Source organism: Bufo gargarizans, chromosome 3, assembly GCF_014858855.1.
Source record: "Bufo gargarizans isolate SCDJY-AF-19 chromosome 3, ASM1485885v1, whole genome shotgun sequence".
NCBI lineage: Eukaryota > Metazoa > Chordata > Amphibia > Anura > Bufonidae > Bufo > Bufo gargarizans.
This window is the reverse complement of record NC_058082.1, coordinates 122,151,226-122,172,962: the sequence shown is the minus strand read 5'-3', so window position 1 is coordinate 122,172,962 and position 21,737 is coordinate 122,151,226. Positions and strand designations below refer to the sequence as shown.

At 47.2% G+C, this 21,737-nt stretch overlaps 1 protein-coding gene across 1 annotated transcript; it reads left to right on the top strand.

The window, feature by feature from the left end:
* The first annotated feature begins 3,611 nt into the window (after nt 1-3,611).
* Nucleotides 3,612-20,651, top strand: PA2G4 (proliferation-associated 2G4). The gene is made up of 13 exons (XM_044284581.1): nt 3,612-3,810; nt 12,123-12,251; nt 13,618-13,723; nt 14,427-14,496; nt 15,023-15,115; nt 15,208-15,271; nt 16,323-16,401; nt 17,393-17,471; nt 17,576-17,709; nt 17,812-17,906; nt 18,701-18,828; nt 19,315-19,368; nt 20,313-20,651. Exons 1-13 carry the CDS (start codon nt 3,723-3,725, stop codon nt 20,364-20,366), a joined length of 1,173 nt encoding a protein of 390 aa, XP_044140516.1. The 5' UTR covers nt 3,612-3,722; the 3' UTR covers nt 20,367-20,651.
* Nucleotides 20,652-21,737: the final 1,086 nt, after the last annotated feature.

Here is a 21,737-nt window from a genome sequence, read left to right as displayed (position 1 = left end):
TCCCACTGCTCCCCAGGCAACCGACCGGCTCCAGGGTCTGATCTTTACCCTCATAGACTCGAAATTTGTGCGTATAGCCTGTAGCCCTTTCGCAGACCTTATACAATTTGACCCCGTACCGGGCTCGCTTGCTTGGGATGTATTGTTTGAAGCCAAGGCGCCCGGTAAAATGTATAAGGGACTCGTCTATGCAGATGTTTTGCTCAGGGTTATACAAATCTGCAAATTTGGTGTTAAAGTGGTCTATGAGGGGCCGAATTTTGTGGAGCCGGTCAAAAGCTGGGTGGCCTCTGGGACGAGAGGTGCTGTTGTCACTAAAGTGCAGGAAACGCAGGATGGTCTCAAATCGTGTCCTGGACAAGGCAGCAGAGAACATGGGCATGTGATGAATTGGGTTCATGGACCAATATGACCGCAATTCATGCTTATGACCGCAATTCAAGGCATTGTTAGGCTCATGTTGAGGAGAAGGCCCAGAAAAGTTTTAATTTCGGAAACTTGGACGGGTTTCCACCGGAAAGACTGGGCATAAAAGCTTCCCGGGTTGGCGGCTATAAATTGAGTGGCATAACGGTTTGTTTCTGCCACGACTTAGTCCAAGAGCTCCGCAGTCAAGAACAGCTAAAAAAAACCTGGTGCCGATCCGATCTGTCTCAACCCGAACTCCAGACTGGGCAGTGAAAGGGGGAACTAATGGTGCGGCTGAAGTTGGGGGCTGCCAATCGGGGTTTGCCAACACCTCAGGGACTCTACGGACTTGTCTGTGCGGTGGCTGCGACGGGGGAACTAATGCACGTGCCACCGTACCAGCTTCAACTGCCCTTCTGGTGCTCGCCACTTCACCATGTTGTACGGCAATGCTGGTACTAGGTCCAGGATGGGCTGCACTGCTGGTGTATGCCTCACCACGTAATCCGACAGCGCCAGCCCCGCTCTGCTGCCCTTGAAGCGGATCCTGCGTGGTCTAGCAACACGGGGCCGGGTACGCCTGGTAGTCTCAGGGACCTCAACCTCCTCGTCCGAACTTTGGGTCAGACTGCCACTGCTTTCTACAGGTTCATATTCTGACCCGCTGGATTCGTCAGATGAGGGTGCCCATTCCTCATCCGACTGGGTCAGAAGCCTGTAGGCCTCTTCAGAAGAGTACCCCTTATTTGCCATTTGGTCAACTAAATTTAGTGGGTATTCCCTGAGACTACCCAAGAACAAAAGCAAGCCTGTCTTACAAATGGGAGGCTAGCGAAGTACCGGAAAAAAAAATTGTCACTGCGGCGGGGCGGGCATGGGTGAACGCACGTGTGGGCGACCGATCAGGCCTGATCGGCCAAACACTGCGTTTTCGGTGGAGGGCGAACTAAGGTGACACTAATACTATTATAGATCTGACTGTGATCAGTTCTGATCACTTACAGATATTATAAAAGTACCAATGCTGATTAGCGATACGCTAATCAGTGAATCAGCGGCTGGGCGCTAACCGACGCTAACTACCTACCAAAGGGGCCTAAACTATCCTAAAACCTAACAGTCAATACTGGTGAAAAAAAAAAGTGACAGTTTACACTGATCACTTTTTTCCCTTTCACTAGTGATTGACCGGGGTGATCAAGAGGTTAATTGGGGTGATGGGGGGTGATCTGGGGGCTAAGTGTAGTGTTTTGTGTACTCACTGTGATGTGTGCTGAGACTAACCGACGAAAAGGACCAGCAGAAGAGCAGCGAAGCCATTTAACACCTTATATTTATAAATATAAGGTGTTATATGGCTTCTGATTCGATTTTTTAAAAGTCACCAACCTGCCAGCGCTGATCATTGACTGGCAGGCTGGTGACGAAATACTCCTTTAACGATTCCCGGCCCGCACTGCGCATGTGCGGGCCGGCTCTGCCCGAAATGTCGCATCTCGCAAGAGGACGCGTCGGCGCGTCCAGGAGAAATAACAGGGCAGCCGCCAGGTCGCGATCCTGCGTGCGGCAGTCCTGTAGTGGTTAAATACAGAGGAGTCGGAAGTACCAAAAACTGAGGAATCGGAGTCACGGTCGGAGCATTTATCTACCAACTCCACAGCCCTGGTTCTGAGAACAGCCAAGCAAGTGTGCATGCTGAGAGTTGTAGTTTCACCACACCTGGAGTATCAAAGGTTGCTGATCCCTGCCCTATTATATTCTATTGAGTTGAGCCTGGCCTAAACAGGTTCTGGGCACAAGAACTGGCATCAAAATGGGCAGATGGACACTTCACTAATTTGAATAAGTAACGAGTTTTAAACGGTTAAAGGGGTTGTCCCACGTAAAATATTCTACAGTTTTCAAAGCAGCTCCTGTATCTGAATTCTTTAGTATTTGCATGTAATTGATAATTTAGTAAATCAAGGAGAGGTGAGAGTTTTCAGAAGTAGGAGGCGCAATGGTGCACAGAGTGACCTGGGCCTGCCCTCTGTGCACTTAACTGAATATGGATTAAAAAGTACTTTTTCTCCAGAATCAAGCAACGGATCTCTAAGGCCCCTTTTACACGGGCGAGTATTCTGCGCGGGTGCAATGCGTGAGTTGAACGCATTGCACCCGCACTGAATCCTGAATCATTCATTTCTATGGGGCTGTGCACATGAGCGGTGATTTTCATGTATCACTTGTGCGTTGCGTGAAAATTGCAGCATGCTCTATATTCTGCGTTTTTCACGCAACGCAGGCACAATAGAAGTGAATGGGGCTGCGTGAAAATCACAAGCATCCGCAAGCAAGTGCGGATGCGGTGCGATTTTCACGCACGGTTGCTAGGTGACAATCGGGCTGGGGACCCGATCTGTATTATTTTCCCTTATAACATGGTTATAAGGGAAAATAATAGCATTCTGAATACAGAATGCATAGTAAAATAGTGATGGAGGGGATAAAAATAAAAAAAAATTAACTCACCGAGTCCACTTGATCGCGTAGTTGCGGATCTCTATCTTCTTCTGTAATGTTGAGCTGCCGGCTAAGGACCTGTGGTGACGTCACATCACATGATCCAATCACATGGTCCCTCACCATGGTGATGAACCATGTGATGAGCACAGTGACGTCATCAAAGGCCCTATAAGGGAAAATAATACAATCTACAGAACACCGATCCCAAGCCCGAACTTCTGTGAAGAAGTTCGGGTTTGGGTACCAATGTTTTGCACTCGCGCGGAAAAATCGCACATTTTCCCGCAACGCACCCGCATCTTATCCGGGCAAAAAACATGACGCCTGTGTGAAAGAGGCCTAATGGTACTTTCACACTTGCGTTTTTCTTTTTCGGCATAGAGTTCCGTCCTAGTGAATTTCCCCTTCAGTCTATAATCCATTTTGTCACAAGACCGGATTTCTGGCATGTGCCTCCCACAGCTCTAGTGTTAGTAAATGGTGCCCACACTACACACAGGGCAGCCAGCCATGCCCTCAGACAACCCTGTCCTAGGAGCTTCTGATAAGGTACAGTATCCTGACAGAACACCGGCTCAGGAGAACTACAGCTCCCGGCATCCACCGCGAACAAGCGTGGTTCGCTCACTTAGCACGCGGCCCTCACGTCACTGGAGCGGCTGCGAAGAACTACAGCTACCGAAGTGCTTTGCGGCTAACCCGCCTGACCCTCAACCCTACGCCTGCGGTGTGCTCCCGCCTCCTGAGCCCTCGCTCTCTCTCTGTGTCTGTCGCACGCCTGTGCAGAAGGGAGATCGTTGGACGCCAAAATGTCGGGTGACGATGAGCAGCAAGAGCAGACGATCGCTGAGGATCTGGTGGTCACCAAGTACAAAATGGGAGGCGACATCGCCAACAGTGAGTGTCCGGCTGTCAGCGGTGGGGGGGGGGGGAAATGTGGCTTTATTTTTTGCCGGGCTCCGAGTGTCAGCACATGAATGCCGGGTAGCACCTGGCCGGGGCGCGGGGGCAGATGGGCGCCGCTGCTGGGTCTCCCTGGTGTGCGCCCCGCATGTATCGGCGGCCGGTGTAAAGCTAAACGACAGTGGGGGAGGGGATCGCACGTGTCCCGCCTGCCATGTGCCTCCCCGGCACCCGTACATCTCCCGGGCACCCACGTGTCTGCCGGGCCCGCCGGATCCCATCTGGCGGGCTCGTCGTGACCCGGTGCTGAGGGCGGCTGCAGCCATGTCTAGAAGGGACCGATTGTCCCAGATCTGAGGACTGGCAGCTGACCTGTTATTATGTGGGCATTGTAGCCCCTGCAGCCCTCTCCCCCACCAGCAGTGGGCGCTCTTCTGGACAGGTGGATAGGTTCAATAATCCCTGTAGCATGATTGTGTCAGGCAGGGGTCGCATGAAAGATGTCAGCGTCCAAAAACAGCACCACCCCTGTCCACAGGCTGTGTCCATTATTGTAGCTCAGCTCCATTAGGGCTTATGCATAGTGTTGAGCGAACTTGCGTTTTAAGTTCGGCGTCTAAAGTTCGACTTATCTAAGAATCGCGTTATGGATTCCGCTACCACGGACCATAACTTGGTCCGTGGTAGCGGAATCCATAACGCGATTCTTAGATAAGTCGAACTTTAGACGCCGAACTTAAAACGCAAGTTCGCTCAACACTACTCATGTACACAACCATAGTGGGTCTGTGTCCATATTGTGGATAGTAAATGGCCGTGTGCACTCCGTGGTGCTGACCCGCTGACTTGAATGGGTCCACCATCCTCAAGATACGACTGAAGTTAGGACTTCACCCGCCTTGCGGAGGTACAGATCGGAGTGCTTCCACAGGCTTTCAGGTGCGTACGTCTGCACCACAAAAAGATAGAACATGTTCTATATTTGCCTGTATCTTGTGGATTGCACCCAGCCAGTGCCTGTCCATTGCGGTCCGCAGCACGGACACTGATCCATTACACATGAGCCCTTAGTCAGTGGGGCAGAGCTGCAATACTGCACACAACCTGTGGACAGGGGTGGTGCTGTTTGTGGAAGAAAGCTGCTATATTTGGCTAATCCTGGACAACCCCTTTTACCCTATAATATGAATTTGGAGTAAGGGTCCAATAGAAGGAGCTCCATTGCTGCCCCCCACAGTGCAGATCTCAGACTGACATACAGTACTGCAGAGTGTGCAGGTAAGTGCCTTAGGTTATAACTTGAACCCTCTTGAGGTAAAGTGTGTGTCACCGGGACATTCACTGATAAACCAGGCACAGTTTCTTGCAGGGCTGGCTCTGCTGAATGTAATCATACCTTTCACTTGGTAATCTGTTTCTTCATTCTGAAGCAAACATATTTTTAATCCATATGCAAATGAGCAGTTAAGTGCACTGAGGGTGGGCCCAAGCCACTCTGTGCACCCTTGCTCCTTTTGCTTCCTTTGCCTGCTGCTCCCTCTCGTTGACATGGCCAGATGAGATGACCATGCAGAAACCTGCCCCTGTTACTCAAGGCGGAGGGGTGCACAGAGTGACTTGGGCCCGCCCTCAGTGCACTTAAAGAGATTCTTCTGTTTTTTTTTTTTTTTTTGTTTTTATCTTGATGACCTATCCTTAGGATAGATCGGTAGAGGTCCGGCACCCAGCACACCCACCGATCAGCTGTGGGAAGGAAAGGTGCGCACCTTCATACAGCTGATCGGCGAGGGGTGCCCGGTGTCTCACCCCTGCCAATCTGATATTGATGACCTTTCCTGAGGATAGGTCATCAATATTAAAAGTCCGGAGAACCCCTTTAACTGCTAATATTTATGTGGCTTAAAAGTACCTTTTCTCCAGAATTAAGCAATGGGTCACTGTGTTAAAAATGAATACACTGTCAGCTTTTCATGGCCATTTTGAATGCGCGTGTGCCTCCATTTTCTGACCACCTGTCCGTCTTTAATGGCCATTTTGCAGTCATTAACATCTGGCTTTTTTTTCCCCCCAAACACTGCAGTGCCCTCGGTATACATAATGCCCCCTCATACTAGTGCTCCAGTGTACATAATGCCCCCTCATACTAGTGCTCCGGTGTACATAATGCCCCCTCATACTAGTGCTCCCGTGTACATAATGCCCCCTCATACTAGTGCTCCCGTGTACATGATGCCCCCTCATACTAGTGCTCCGGTGTACATGATGCCCCCTCATACTAGTGCTCCCGTATACATAATGCCCCCTCATACTAGTGCTCCGGTGTACATGATGCCCCCTCATGCTAGTGCTCCCGTGTACATAATGCCCCCTCATGCTAGTGCTCCCGTGTACATAATGCCCCCTCATACTAGTGCTCCCGTGTACATAATGCCCCCTCATACTAGTGCTCCAGTATACATAATGCCCCCTCATACTAGTGCTCCGGTGTACATAATGCCCCCTCATACTAGTGCTCCGGTGTACATAATGCCCCCTCATACTAGTGCTCCGGTGTACATAATGCCCCTTCATACTAGTGCTCCGGTGTACATAATGCCCCCTCATACTAGTGCTCCGGTGTACATAATGCCCCCTCATACTAGTGCTCCGGTGTACATAATGCTCCCTCATACTAGTGCTCCGGTGTACATAATGCCCCCTCATACTAGTTAACCGGTGTACATGATGCCCCCTCATGCTAGTGCTCCGGTGTACATGATGCCCCCTCATGCTAGTGCTCCGGTGTACATGATGCCCCCTCATGCTAGTGCTCCGGTGTACATGATGCCCCCTCATGCTAGTGCTCCGGTGTACATGATGCCCCCTCATGCTAGTGCTCCGGTGTACATGATGCCCCCTCATGCTAGTGCTCCGGTGTACATGATGCCCCCTCATGCTAGTGCTCCGGTGTACATGATGCCCCCTCATGCTAGTGCTCCGGTGTACATGATGCCCCCTCATGCTAGTGCTCCGGTGTACATGATGCCCCCTCATGCTAGTGCTCCGGTGTACATGATGCCCCCTCATGCTAGTGCTCCGGTGTACATGATGCCCCCTCATGCTAGTGCTCCGGTGTACATGATGCCCCCTCATGCTAGTGCTCCGGTGTACATGATGCCCCCTCATGCTAGTGCTCCGGTGTACATGATGCCCCCTCATGCTAGTGCTCCGGTGTACATGATGCCCCCTCATGCTAGTGCTCCGGTGTACATGATGCCCCCTCATGCTAGTGCTCCGGTGTACATGATGCCCCCTCATGCTAGTGCTCCGGTGTACATGATGCCCCCTCATGCTAGTGCTCCGGTGTACATGATGCCCCCTCATGCTAGTGCTCCGGTGTACATGATGCCCCCTCATGCTAGTGCTCCGGTGTACATGATGCCCCCTCATGCTAGTGCTCCGGTGTACATGATGCCCCCTCATGCTAGTGCTCCGGTGTACATGATGCCCCCTCATGCTAGTGCTCCGGTGTACATGATGCCCCCTCATGCTAGTGCTCCGGTGTACATGATGCCCCCTCATGCTAGTGCTCCGGTGTACATGATGCCCCCTCATGCTAGTGCTCCGGTGTACATGATGCCCCCTCATGCTAGTGCTCCGGTGTACATGATGCCCCCTCATGCTAGTGCTCCGGTGTACATGATGCCCCCTCATGCTAGTGCTCCGGTGTACATGATGCCCCCTCATGCTAGTGCTCCGGTGTACATGATGCCCCCTCATGCTAGTGCTCCGGTGTACATGATGCCCCCTCATGCTAGTGCTCCGGTGTACATGATGCCCCCTCATGCTAGTGCTCCGGTGTACATGATGCCCCCTCATGCTAGTGCTCCGGTGTACATGATGCCCCCTCATGCTAGTGCTCCGGTGTACATGATGCCCCCTCATGCTAGTGCTCCGGTGTACATGATGCCCCCTCATGCTAGTGCTCCGGTGTACATGATGCCCCCTCATGCTAGTGCTCCGGTGTACATGATGCCCCCTCATGCTAGTGCTCCGGTGTACATGATGCCCCCTCATGCTAGTGCTCCGGTGTACATGATGCCCCCTCATGCTAGTGCTCCGGTGTACATGATGCCCCCTCATGCTAGTGCTCCGGTGTACATGATGCCCCCTCATGCTAGTGCTCCGGTGTACATGATGCCCCCTCATGCTAGTGCTCCGGTGTACATGATGCCCCCTCATGCTAGTGCTCCCGGTGTACATGATGCCCCCTCATGCTAGTGCTCCCGTGTACATGATGCCCCCTCATGCTAGTGCTCCCGTGTACATGATGCCCCCTCATGCTAGTGCTCCCGTGTACATGATGCCCCCTCATGCTAGTGCTCCCGTGTACATGATGCCCCCTCATGCTAGTGCTCCCGTGTACATGATGCCCCCTCATGCTAGTGCTCCCGTGTACATGATGCCCCCCTCATGCTAGTGCTCCCGTGTACACGTGTACATAATGCCCCCTCATGCTAGTGCTCCCGTGTACATAATGCCCCCTCATGCTAGTGCTCCCGTGTACATAATGCCCCCCTCATGCTAGTGCTCCCGTGTACACGTGTACATAATGCCCCCTCATACTAGTGCTCCCGTGTATATAATGCCCCCTCATAGTGCTGACAGATCCAATGCTGACAGGTACACCACTTGTACGAGAGGGATCCCAATGTGACCATGTCAGGTCCTGCTGCCTCCAGTGCGGCACAAGTGTTCCCTTGCGTGCAGGTAGCGAGATGAGGAGTAGTAGTAGTATTTTTATTTATTTATTTTTTATTTAACCCCTGAAAGGCCCTTTTTTTTTTTTCATACAGTGTGTAAGGTTTTTTAACTGCTGTTAGACAGATGCACTCATGTCTAAATGGCTGTTAAAAACTGTAAAATATAGGACATGTGACTAGCGCCAGTGACTTTAAAGGGGTTGTCAGACTTGTTTTATGAACAGGCTCGGAATAAAGACAATTTTATGGCCGCTTCTATGGTTAGTGCACTCGACAGTCCATAGTTGCAGGGCGCCGGGGTGGAGCATGACACAGTAAATTGTTGCTTTGGTGTCACTTGAAGTAGTCATTACCCCGCCCCCAGCCCTTCATGACGCTCTATGGACATTGATGTATTACATATACATTAATATTGTTAAGTGCAAGTATCAGCTGCCGAGTGCACTAAGCATAGAAGCCGCCATAAGAGTTTCTGGACTTGTGGGGCGGAAAATTTTCTGCTCATAAAGCAGGTCTGAATGTTCTAATTTGAAGGAGGAGACGGAGTTGAGGACAAATAAAGCGTGAACCGGTCGCGCGAGTCGTCGGTCTATGGGTGTGGTGGGTAGGCAGCAGTACTGACCTGACTGGTACCTTACATGGGCACGAGGAGCACATTTCCTTCTGAGAGGACTCCTTGCTCTCAAACCGCAGTACCCGAGAGTGACATTTATTAGCTCCGTCCATTGCATACAGTCTGATAGGGAGCAGAAAGCGGCTTTAAAGGGATTGTTCGCTTTTTTTTCTTCTTATATTGATGGCCCATCCTCCGGATAGGTCCTCAATGTCAGATCAGGTGTTTGGAGAGAAAGCAGCACTCGTAATTATAACTATGGCGTCCTCATTCACTTCAATGGGACGGCTGCTGTCTGTCCAAGTGAACGCCATAGAGCTGTCCATAGAAGTGAATGGGACTTTGGAGCTGTAATTACATCTGCTCACCGCTGCACCGGCGAGCAGGAGAACATGGGGTTCATGCATAGGGCAGATGTGTTTGTCATAGAGGAGCCACAAGCTGCATGATCCCTGCGTGCCTCGGGGAGCTGGTGACAGGTCGATGAAGGTCCTACCTCTAGGATGTCCTCTGGTCGCAGTGACCAGGTGTAGGGCACACAGGTATGCTGCTAGTGCCAGCCGAATCTCTTCATTCTCCCAACAGGTTGGAGTCTTACCTCCACAGACATTGATGCCGTACCCTGTGGAGCATACCCCCTTTTAAATGGCATGTGTACCTTGCCATTTAACACATAAGAAAATGTTTTAGGCCATTTAGAACAGGAATGCCCAACCTGCGGCTCTCCAGCTGTTGCAAAACTACAACTCCCAGCATGCCCAGACAGCCTACAGCAGGGCATGGTGGGAGTTGTAGTTTTACAATAGCTGGGGGGCCACCGGTTGAGCATCCCTGATTTAGAATGTTTTTTAGTTTGTTTTTTAAAGGAAAAAATATATTTAAAAAAATCTGTTACTCTAATCAAATTTCCTACAATCGACTAATGACTAATCCACAAAACAAGTGATAAATGTCTGATCGGTGGTGACCCCCAATGAGACTGACATGAATAGTCAAGTAAGTCCCTTAGACTTTGAATGGAGCAGCAGTGGTGGTGAGGACAAACAGGGGCTTGGAGCCCTTATTTTAGTGCTCCTGGGGGTCACAGCACCGAGACATCAGGCACTTATTCTGTGGATAGATTATAAACATGGATTGCAGGAATAGCCCTTTAAAGGCTCAGGACATCTGTGGGGGCATTTTCCCCATTGCATTTTACTCACTATGGGGTAAGTGTTTTTTTTTAGTTTGGTCTTTTATTAAAACAATTTTCAATAGTTTTTCCTCTACAGCTTTTAGTTTTCGTGGAACTACAGACTATTGTTCTCTGCATTGCACTGAATCCACCCGGAAGCTGCTCTGATAGCTTGATCTGTAGGCCTCATCTCTGAACTCCTGACAGCTCCTAAGCCATCATTAATGTTTAGGGAGCTCGTGTTTTCAAGTTCAGTGTACAAAGTTCGGGTTCTCTACCACGGACCATAACTTAAGGTCCGTGGTAGCGGAATCCATAACGGAATTCTTGGATAACACTGAACTTGAAAGCACAAGTTTGCGCCACATTATTCATTATAGCTGAATTCTTATCAAACGGATAAGTGTTTGAGCTGTCAGGAGTCCAGAGACGAGGACTACAGATCAAGCTGTCAAATCGGCTCCGTGCTGTTGAACAGTTACATTTTTTTAAACTAAAGACTTATTGAAAAAAAAATAATTAAAGCCCAAAATGAGTAAAATGCAATGATTAAACAAATTGCATCCAAAGGTTTCCATAGCCTTAAAGACCTACTGCGACATGCGTAATTTCTCATTTTTAGAGGCATTGAAACGTCCAAATATTGCATATTGCCGTTTACTGGTAAAATCAATGACCAACTTTGTAATATAAGAACTTCTGTACACGATAGCGAGCAGCAGCTCCAGAGTACAGACTGCATGGTTACTCCGACTTGGACTCCCATGAAGAAATCTTAAAATACTCTCATTCGTCATCAGCCTGGACCTTGGGCATGGTCCACAGTTGGGTTGAGGGGGGGGGGGGGGGGGGATTTATGGAAACCCCACCCTAGTGGGCCCCATTAAAGAGACTTTCTGGGAGTACGATATTGATGACCTCAGGACTCCGGGCAATCGGCTGTATGAAGTAAGTGGTGATATGAGATTGGCGGGGGTCCTACTCGTGGAACCCTTCGACGATCAGCTATTTGAGGATGTCGCTGCGCTTACCATGACTTTCTCACTGCATACCAAGCAAGACGCCGTACGTTGTATAGTGGCTATGCCAAGGTGCATTCACTGAATGGGGCTGAGCTGCGCCTAGGCCACGTGACCGATGAACATGACGTCCCTGGCCTAGGAGGAGGCTTCAGCGCTTATTTAAGCCCTGCAGCCTCTTCAAACAACCAATTGGTGGGGCTACCTGGACTCTGACCCCCACCGATCAGATATTGATCACTTTTTCTGTAATAGGCCATCCATATTATATTACCGGAAAACCCCTTTAAAGTAAAAAAGGAACAGAAGCCATGAACTAGTGTGGACAGGGCCTCACTTCTCACAATATTGCATTGGATTTCTAAGCCTGTTTTCGTATATACTTCACGGTATGTCTGACCTGCAGTGGTTGCCTCTGAGCTGTGACTAGGTATCCTAAAAAATGACAATTGTCTTGCGTTGTAAGAATTTTTGTAAATACAGGATTTTTCATAAGGTAATACACATATTGCTATTCTCATGTTTACTGGTGTTTTTTCTTGTAAAAAAACATTGCCAGCCCGCTTTCATCCCTTTTTACTTGTTTGTAAGAGAGGCCTGAATCTGGCCTCCAAGGAGTTAATTACCCCCTGAAATGACTCCTTTTGTAGAGGAATAATGCCGCTTGGTGTGACTCTCCCACGTGAACCCCGGAATCCACAGCGAGCGCTTCTTAGAAGGTTTCAGGCTGATTCATCTTCCGCCTTTGTCTTCTCCAGGGGTCCTGCGTGCACTTGTGGAGGCCGCCACTGCAGACGCTTCTATCCTCAGCCTGTGTGAAAAGGGAGACGCCATGATCATGGAGGAAACTAACAAGATTTTCAAGAAAGAAAAAGAAATGAAGAAAGGTCAGTGGACGTGGGTTACGGTTTCATTCTGTAGTGTCGTCAGAGCCTCCGGCATATGAAACGCCGCTCTTAAAGGGTTTGTTCACCTTCGCATGACTTTTTCTGCAGGCCCCCAGCATGGCCGGAGGGAGTCCTACTTACCTGATCCAGCTCCATCACTTACCCTCAGGCGACGTAGGTCTTGGGTTTCCCCTCGTCAGCCTCCAATTTGATGCAGCTCAAGTGGCCAATGACTGCCGATAGCAGTGACGTGACCCAGTGGCCTTCCTCGTGTCCCACCATGCTGGGTGCAGAAAAGGTCCCTAGAAGTGAACATCCCCTTTAAATCTACCCCAGTCTTAAACTGACTTGCATCACAGAAAAACGTGCCTCTTAGACCTCATGCACATGACCGTGCTGTTTTTGCGGTCCGCAAAAAAACGGAAGGAGCCCATCTTGCCTTCCGCAATTTGCGGAACGGAACAGGCGCCGGCAATATAAATGCCTATTCTTGTCCGCGAAGGCTGCGGAACGGGGCCACAGAAGCGGACAGCACACGGAGTGCTGTCCGCATCTTTTGCGGCCCCATTGAAATGAATTTCCCTCAGCAAAATGGTGGGTTGCTTTTTTTTTTTTTATTGACCCAGCAGGTTTGCTAACTTTATTTTTTATTATTATTGATCAGCTCTAGCACTGGAGTTGTTTAAAGGGATTGTCCGCTTTTGCTGTATTGATGACCTATCCTCAGATCGGTGGGGGCCTGACTGCCGGCTGTTCAGCTGTCTGTTTACCTGCTGGACATCGACATTGCAGCCGTGAGCAGGATTCACTTCAATGGGACGGCTCTATCCTTCAAACAGCTGATCGGCTGGAGTCGGGGGCCCCCTCCGATCTGATATTGATGATCTATCCGGAGCATAGGTCATCACTGTAGCAAAAACAGAGAACCCCTTTAGTATACAGTGTGAGCTGATGAGTTCTGATATTCATGAGGAGCCATGTCTCCCTGCTCCCGACTATTGATTTCAGTAGGATAATATGTGTCATGTGTAGGGGCTAGGAGAGCTTGGTCTTCATAAATATCAGGACTCTGGGTGCTGGAGCTTTCTGTACAAGATTTCAGCAGAGTAGCTGGGTCAATTAAAGAAAGTAACCCAGCGTTTTCCCAAGGGGATTTGTCCAAAGTTTATGATGATGTAATTTAGCGCCTTTGGAGTAGCACAAAAAGTTTGAGAAATGTCCCCCTTTTTATGGAGTACGGCTGCTAAGATCATGGTGCCCAGTTCCACTGTGATTGCACCTCTTTGGGCGATTCCAGTAGCCACTTCTTCACATTGCCCTTTACCGTATGTGCTATTATTTTAGCCCCTTATTTTCTTTATTGCAGGTATTGCCTTTCCAACAAGTATATCTGTTAATAACACTGTGTGTCACTTCTCCCCTCTGAAGAGCGACCAAGATTACCTCCTGAAAAACGGTGATCTAGTTAAGATGTAAGTACTCATCACGTGATTGTTCTTCACTTCAAATTAAACTAGAAGATACAAATAAAACCTCTCTTTTCCCTTATGTAAATTATGTAAATCCAAACTTAACGAATGCATAGTTTATAGCTGGCCATTTATGTTAGGATGTCGACCGGCTGACCACCCAAATCTCAACATAATCCTCTGTGCTTTAAGGGGAACACACTTCTAAAGTGATGGCGTTGCTGCCTGAGATATTTGGTATCTGCTTATTCCCCCCTCTCCATTGAGAACACATTCGCTGGGCTCCGAGGGGGGGCAGGAGGAATAGAAGTCAGCCAAATGGATAGCTGTCAAATATTTATGGGCCAACTTAAAGGAGTTGATAGGCTAAGATGGGCTTAACCCGCACTAAGTGCTGACTTAGATGGCTGAAGTTACTGGGACGACCGAGCAGCTGCCCCTCCACTGTTTCCGTAACTCCCATAGCAGTACATAGGAGCTACGCAAACCGCACAGCAAAGCCAAACACTGCTTCCGCAAGGCCCTCTTGTCTTATGTCATCTTAAATTAATCAAACTGACTGTTTTATTCAGTCCAAGACTAGGATTATGTGCTGCATACGGCTCACCAGTAGGACTGACACCTGACAACTTAAGATCTTTGAATTAGTCATGTTAGATGAAGTAGTATTGTCTTTATATTAACCCTGTACCATTCTGTGTTACAGAGACCTAGGAGTCCACGTAGATGGTTTCATTGCTAATGTTGCTCACAGCTTTGTTGTTGGTGCTTCCAATGTAAGAGCGATCCTTCCTCATCTCTGCTGTTCTTCTACTTTTATTATTCAGGCCTGTTCCTTCATTTATAGCTGCTTGCCCCTCCATGTTTGCTTCCTGACTTCTGAGTGTGGAGCTGATTGTAAGAAGGAATACTGCCGTAAACTTGTAACCCTAGTGGCATATCTGTACATGGGTATTTCCATCTTCTAAGGTGATGGCGTGTCACTAACGTATACCATCACTTAATAATCATGCTGGAGGGGGGTACTTTTGAGACACCATACTCAGTCCAATGATGCACTCCTTCTCAGTCTGTCAACTGGTCAAAATGTCTTCGTAGAGGCATTTCTAGCAGTGAACGATCTCTCACCAAGAGGTACACCACCAGTGTCTAATCAGACCAGACCTGTAATAATTGACATACATGCCTGAGACATAAGGGCTGTGTTTGGGTATAATATGGCCGCAGCCCTACTTTAATTTTGACTGACTGAATTTTTTACTTTTTTTTTTTTTTTCTGAATTTTATTTTCCTCTCTTGTAGGATTCACCAGTCACTGGTCGTAAAGCAGATGTTCTCAAGGCTGCACACTTGTGTGCAGAGGCAGCCCTCCGTCTTGTAAAACCAGGAAACCATGTGAGAAGAGTATTTCCGTTTTTTGGGTGGACACTATTGCATTTGAATACATAACATCTCAGCATTTATCTCCCGTGTATTTTACCTTTTAGAACACGCAGGTGACTGAAGCATGGAACAAGATTTCTCCGTCTTTTAACTGTGTACCCATTGAAGGTAGGGGCTAGATGAGAAATATTTCCTAATAAAAGTTTCATAATTCTTTGTTTGTCTAGAACTACAAACAAAATGGAAAATACAAGTTTACATACTAAGGCCTCATGCACACGGCCGTGGCCATATTGCAGCCCGAAAACGGCGGGTCGGCAGTCCATGGCCGCTGGCCGTGTGCACCCAGCATCACTGATGCAGACCCATTCACTTGACTGGGTCCGCAATTCCAGAGATGTGGAACAAAGTCACGGAACACCAGAAGCACTACAGAGTGCTTCCATGGTGTTTCTTTCAGTTGTTCTGCACCGCAAAATAAATATGACTTCATATTTTTTGTGCTGCGGGCAGACCACAGACCCATTCAAGTTGAACGGGTCCAGCCCGCTGCACGGATGCGGTAACAATGCACGGAACGGCCGTGTGCATGCGGCCTAAGGCTGAGTTCATATCACCGTTTAGGCCAGATTCCCATCTGCGTCTTGAACTTCGGCACTGTAGCCGGTGTACATGCCTGCTTTCTGCCAGACAAAAAATGTTGCAGGCAATGTTTTTTGGGGCAGTCGAAAGTCAGCATATATGCCAGAAAGGGACCAGATTACTGCTGGATCCCATTACACTGAATGGGGATCTGGCGGTGCACGGTGGTATCTGGCTATGCCATAGTTCACAGTGCAGATGTGAACCCAGCCTTGGCTTTCTGTTCTTCTCATCCATCACAGAACTGACGCTAAAAGGGTCTTAACTGATTCTTGAAATACAGGATCTGTTTTTTGTTTAGCTTTCCGTTCTTCTGATCCTTGACTGAAGGCTCTTACCTGATACATGATCTAAGCCATACAATAAATGTAAACCTTATAGCAAACAAAGTACCGTAAGGAACAAGGGAGAATTTGTATTTTCTGGCACTGGCAATCCCATACTGATGACCTATCATAAGTCTCAGAAAATCCTTTTTAAATCATTTCAGCTTTTCAAAAAATCATTCATTCTTAACAGCTGTATGAGTATCAGTAAGAACTTTCTCTGAAACCTGTTGGTGTTTTCCTCCATGCAGGGATGCTTTCTCACCAGTTGAAGCAGCATGTTATTGATGGAGAGAAGACAATTATTCAGAACCCAACTGACCAGCAAAAGTATGTTCCTACTGTGTATCTAAAGATAACATGTCACCAAAAATAGTTATATACAGTTTATTTTTTATTTTTTTAATGCCCACACCAGTTATGCGGGTCCTCCTAAGCTGAGAAGCTGCCATTGGAACTTCTGTTCCATACCACAGTGACCAGACTACAATTGAGTATTTAGGAAATACAATATCTCCTTATGGAGAGTATTGAGTTAAGGTATGGTCAGCAAAGATATGACCATAGCCTAAAACCTTCTAGAATGAATGATGCACTTTAAGGGTAACTGAAGTCACTATACAAACTAGGGCTCTTTTAATAAAATTAGCGTAACGGGTCTGAACTCTTTAAAAAGGTTGTCCGGGTCGCAAATATTGAGGATCTATCCTTCAGATGGGTAATTAGTATCTGATCAGCAGGGCTCTGGCTCCTGGCACCCCTGCTGATCAGTTGTTGGTAAGGGCTCCTGGCACTTGGGCGCCTCTTTTTTGGCTTTTGATGTCAGATCCATCAGTCACATGGACTTTCTGCAGCTCAGTTCCATTCAAGAAAGTAGGAATGAGCTGCAATACCAAGCACAGCTGCTATCCAATGGACAACGCCGTGCTTGATATGCTATGAGAGGCCGCAGCACTCATTCAAACAACTGACCGACACTGGTCCAGGGAGCAGGCTCTGATCTGACATTGATGACCTATCCTGAGGATAGGCCAACAGTATCAGAGTCCAGGAAAACCCCTTTAGCCGACTTGTCCCTGCTTCATTTAACCAGCCTTAGGTTGGCCATACAATTAGCTGTTGGCCAGACGACTGCAGTTTCTCCTAATCCCCTCATACATATACCTACCCGGCCAAGCCACCATGTGGTTCACATTTTTGTGAAATTAATGGATATTGGCTTTATTTGGCCTAGGCCTACAAAATTTACATATATGTATGAACCAGCTTTCTGCTGCATTATTGGTTGTTCCAGCATCAACGGACCTTTCTTCTTTTGTAGGAAAGACCATGAAAAGGCAGAGTTTGAGGTTCATGAGGTGTATGCGGTTGATGTACTTATCAGCACTGGAGAAGGGAAGGTGAGGACAGTGTAAAATGCTGCAAAGCTTTGTGGCTTATCTTCACTTTCCTAGCCATCTAAGGTTTTTTTTTTTTTATTTATTTTTTTTTTTTTCCCAATTAGGCAAAGGATGCTGGCCAGAGGACAACCATTTACAAAAGGGACCCAACCAAGCAGTATGGTCTGAAAATGAAAACCTCTCGTGCCTTTTTCAGTGAAGTTGAGAGACGATTTGGTGCTATGCCATTCACTCTCAGGTAGAACGTTATGTAGCCTTCTGCATATGGTATTTGCACACAGCTGTATAATTATACAATGGGCAATAAAAAACTTTTTTTTTTTTCTTTTTTTTTGTGTAGAGCCTTTGAAGATGAAAAAAAGGCTAGAATGGGTGTAGTGGAATGCGCCAAACATGAGCTGCTGCAGCCTTTCAATGTACTATATGAAAAGGAAGGTGAGAGGTTTTTATTGTAATCTTACATTTAAAGGGAACCTCTCACCTAGAGAATGCATATTAAACCGCCAGCAGTACCTTATTGCAGCATGAGTATAATGTCTTTTCTGTGCAATGTGCCAAAAGTCTGAAAAACGATAGTCTTGAAGTCAAGGCTGTCCAATTCCTTCACTGCTGGGCGCTTGAGCGTAGTCTTGCGCAGGCTCTCGTGTGCGAGTGCCTGATCATTGAGCCTATCTCACAGCAGAGTGGAACGGCATGCAGGCGCCGACACTGCAGGGACACAGTGCACGCGCATGACTATGTTTGAGCGTCCAGTGGTGAAGGAAGTGGAATTCCTATCAATCATACACTAAGGGGTGGGGGGCGCTTGACTTCAGGCGAGAAAGCTGCTGCCCCCAGACTTCAAGACTATCGTTTACATGGCGTACCAAGTTGAATAAAAGTTTTCTGTCAGACTTGGTGCATTGTGCAGAAAAGACACAGACACCTTTTATAATCATGCTACAGACGGCAATAAGGTACTGCTGGCGGTTTAATATGCATTTTCTAGGTGACAGGTTCCCTTTTAATGGTTTCCGAAATGCCCTTTAATGGATTTTTTGCGACAGTCACAGTGCGACACCATAGACTATCATTATAAAAATTGTCGTGCGACATTTGTGCGACAAATGTCATCGTGTAGACCTAGCCTAACTCTTCGCTCTTGGAGAAGCAGGAGTTTCGTAATGCCTTTGCTTGTTTTTCTTGATTAAATGCACTGAACTCAACACGCTTTTCCCGTCTTTCTTCAGGAGAGTTTGTTGCACAATTTAAGTTCACAGTCCTCTTGATGCCCAATGGCCCCATGAGGATAACTAGTGGACCCTTTGATCCCGATGTGTATAAATCTGACCTTGAGGTGCAGGATACAGAACTGAAGGTGAGTACATTTATAGTGATATCATTTGGATCTTGCCTGCCAACCGTGCTTCATGAGTGACCCAGCACTCTAAAAATGGAATATGTGGACTCTCGCCTAAAAGCGGTTGTCGTTTCTAAAATGCCTTAACCAGTAGTGCTCTGGCACAGAAGACTATAACTCGCCTCAAAACATTCAGACTTCTCTTTGTTAGTTATCTTAGCCACGTTTTTAGGATGGATTTCACCCTCTGCAAGTCTAGGGCCGTATGGCCAGCCTATCACTTCTAGTTCTCTTTTTTGTTTTATCTTGGGTTCTAATGTACTCCTGGCACATTGCGCCACCTAGGATAGGGCCTTAAAGGATAATATGGTGGGGGTAATGTACAGCTCTCCAGTTAGTACAGCTCTACAGTTAATACGCTTCAATGTTGAAGTTTGTAATTTTTTGTTTTTGTGTGCTCTTTTATTGTGTAACAACTAGTTTTATTTGTTATGGTTAATTTAGGCACTACTGCAAAGTTCAGCAAGTCGGAAGACCCAGAAAAAGAAGAAAAAGAAGGTAACTGCTCCAGTGTAATATACTGCTGCTCTTTCAATGGTTGCTTGTAGCTCACAGAACTAATAGCTTTGAGAGATATTATAAAGAAGAAAAGTACCAGTAAGGGCTTGCTCACATCTGTGCTGGAGGTTTGGGTCATCACAGATCCCATCAAAAAGACCAGAAAAGTCCTGCAGGACTCCCCCCCCCCCCCCCCCCCCCCCCCCTCCGTCCGTCCGTCCGTCCGTCCGTTCACTTAGCCGTGTGTAAGGACTTGTTCCAAATAAGGTGAAATTGGGGGGGGGAACGCAATTCCTTAACAATTTTATGGGTTTTGCTTTTACAACATTCCCTATACAGTAAAACGGTTACTTTCATTCTCCAGGTCAGTATGATTATGGTGGTGCGACATGTGTAGTTTTTCTTGCATTTTGATACTGGAAAAAAAATAACTTGAAAAAGTATATTTTTTTTCTTCTTTTCGTCGCCATAGTCTGACCCCTATAACTTTTTTGCCATTATATGTACGGAGCTGTGTGATGGCAAATTTTTTTTGAGGGGCAATCTGTACTTTTCATTAATACCATTTTGTGGTGTGTGTGTGTATAACTTTGATCACTTTTTATAAAATACAGATTTGTGGGAGGTGATGTGACCAAAAAAAGGCAAATCTTGTTTTTTCCCTATTTTCTTTTATTTTTAATGTTCGTGGATGCGGACCAAAACAATGGCCATGTGCATGAGGCCTTAGACTGATGAATGTGATGTCCCTGGCCTAGGCTATGCTTTGTGCCCAGGTGCCTTCTCCAAGAGCTGATCGGCAGGGGTCCCGGTTGTCGGACTCCCACCGATCAGATACTGTTGACCTATCCAGAGGACAGGTCATCAGTATAACAGTCTTGGAAAACCCCTTTAGACGGGTGAACCCTAATAAATGCTAAAATGTTGTGCCTTATCTATTACAGGCTACAAAGAATGCTGAACAGGCCACTGCTGAGGATAATGAAGGCACAGAGTGAGGATAACACCACGTGAAGGTGTTTGACTTCGACCTGCCAGTTTATTTTTTAGCGTCTACGTTATTTTTGCCTCTTTCCCCTCTCCCAAGAAGTATGAAATGTTGAAACACAAAAAGCCTCTGATGGGTGATCCCGCAGAGTGCTAATGGATTCAGGCCTCCCCTTACCCTCTTTGGATACAAAACATGGACACTGAGGGAAAATTCTTTTTGGAATTTACACCAGACTACTTAACCAAAAAAAATATATAAAAAAACCAAACAATAAAATCAGGCATAAAACCAGTCTTAAGCCCCTCTTTCTCAATAAATGTTGATTATTTTTTTCTATAGGATTGGAACAAGTCAACCTTTAGGACTTGTATCATCGCTGACACCTACTCTCCAAAATCTCACTTTACTTCACTCTCAAGCTCTGTTACTGATTACAGAACCGCTCTTTTCTTCCTTTTTCCTCTTGTGTGAATGTCATGCCAGTTCTGGTGAAACCATGACTATTCGAGCCCAAATATAAATTACCAATAAGTAGATTATGATGAGGCAAACTGTGCACTTAATGGTTCTTAAGAACTTCGGAAACGTTTTGTATTAATATTGCAGAGCAATGGTTTTCAATATATGTCCTATTGCTTCCACCTGAATATTAATTGAAGGTAGAAGCTTAAAACTTGGTGCATTTATCTGCCACCCAGGACACCACTGATTCAGTGCCTGCTTATAAGAGTAGGCATGCTTTACTGCGTCTTCCTCCGGGCTATCCTACAAGCTTTTCCTACCCTTACCATCACTCTTACTATAAGGAATAAATTGTCTGCACAGTACTACTTTGGTTGTTTGTATTATCTGTTTTCTCATGTATCTGCAAGGTCAGCAGACTGGCGTAGGCATTTAGGGCTCATGTACATGACCGGGAAACAGTCCATACGTTGGCCACATCTCCCGGACCGATCGGTGCTCTCCTGACCCAAACATCATCATGTGAGATCACTGCAATAGCCTCTCCATCCAATGGTAACTGATTGTATCATAAATTACTATGATACATTTTGGGTCAGGGAAGCTGCGGTCAGCCCGGGAGATGCTGCCGGCACACGCACCATGTTTCCCAGGCCAATCACAGTCCACTCCAGTGCATGATGAGCCCTTACCCTGTACAGAGCTGTATCTGTTTCCTTCTACTGGTTTCCTTGCCTGCTCTGAAATGGATCTAATGTTCACCTTTTTAAACCCATTTTTGAAAACCGCATACATTGGGGTGCTTAAAAAAAAAAAAAAAAAGTCTGTTCTGTCCGCAAAGAAATTGAACTGGATTCCGTTTTTTCTGTTTTAATCTCAATAGAAGGGAATTAAACCTGAGCCAGTAAAAGTGAAC

Excerpts from the sequence above, each read along its gene's own strand:
- PA2G4 (XM_044284581.1), top strand. The coding sequence starts at position 3,723 with ATGTCGGGTGACGATGAGCAGCAAGAGCAGACGATCGCTGAGGATCTG. Across the intron at positions 15,116-15,207 it reads TTGTAAAACCAGGAAACCAT|AACACGCAGGTGACTGAAGC; the intron begins GTGAGAAGAGTA and ends TTTACCTTTTAG. Across the intron at positions 15,272-16,322 it reads TAACTGTGTACCCATTGAAG|GGATGCTTTCTCACCAGTTG; the intron begins GTAGGGGCTAGA and ends TCCTCCATGCAG.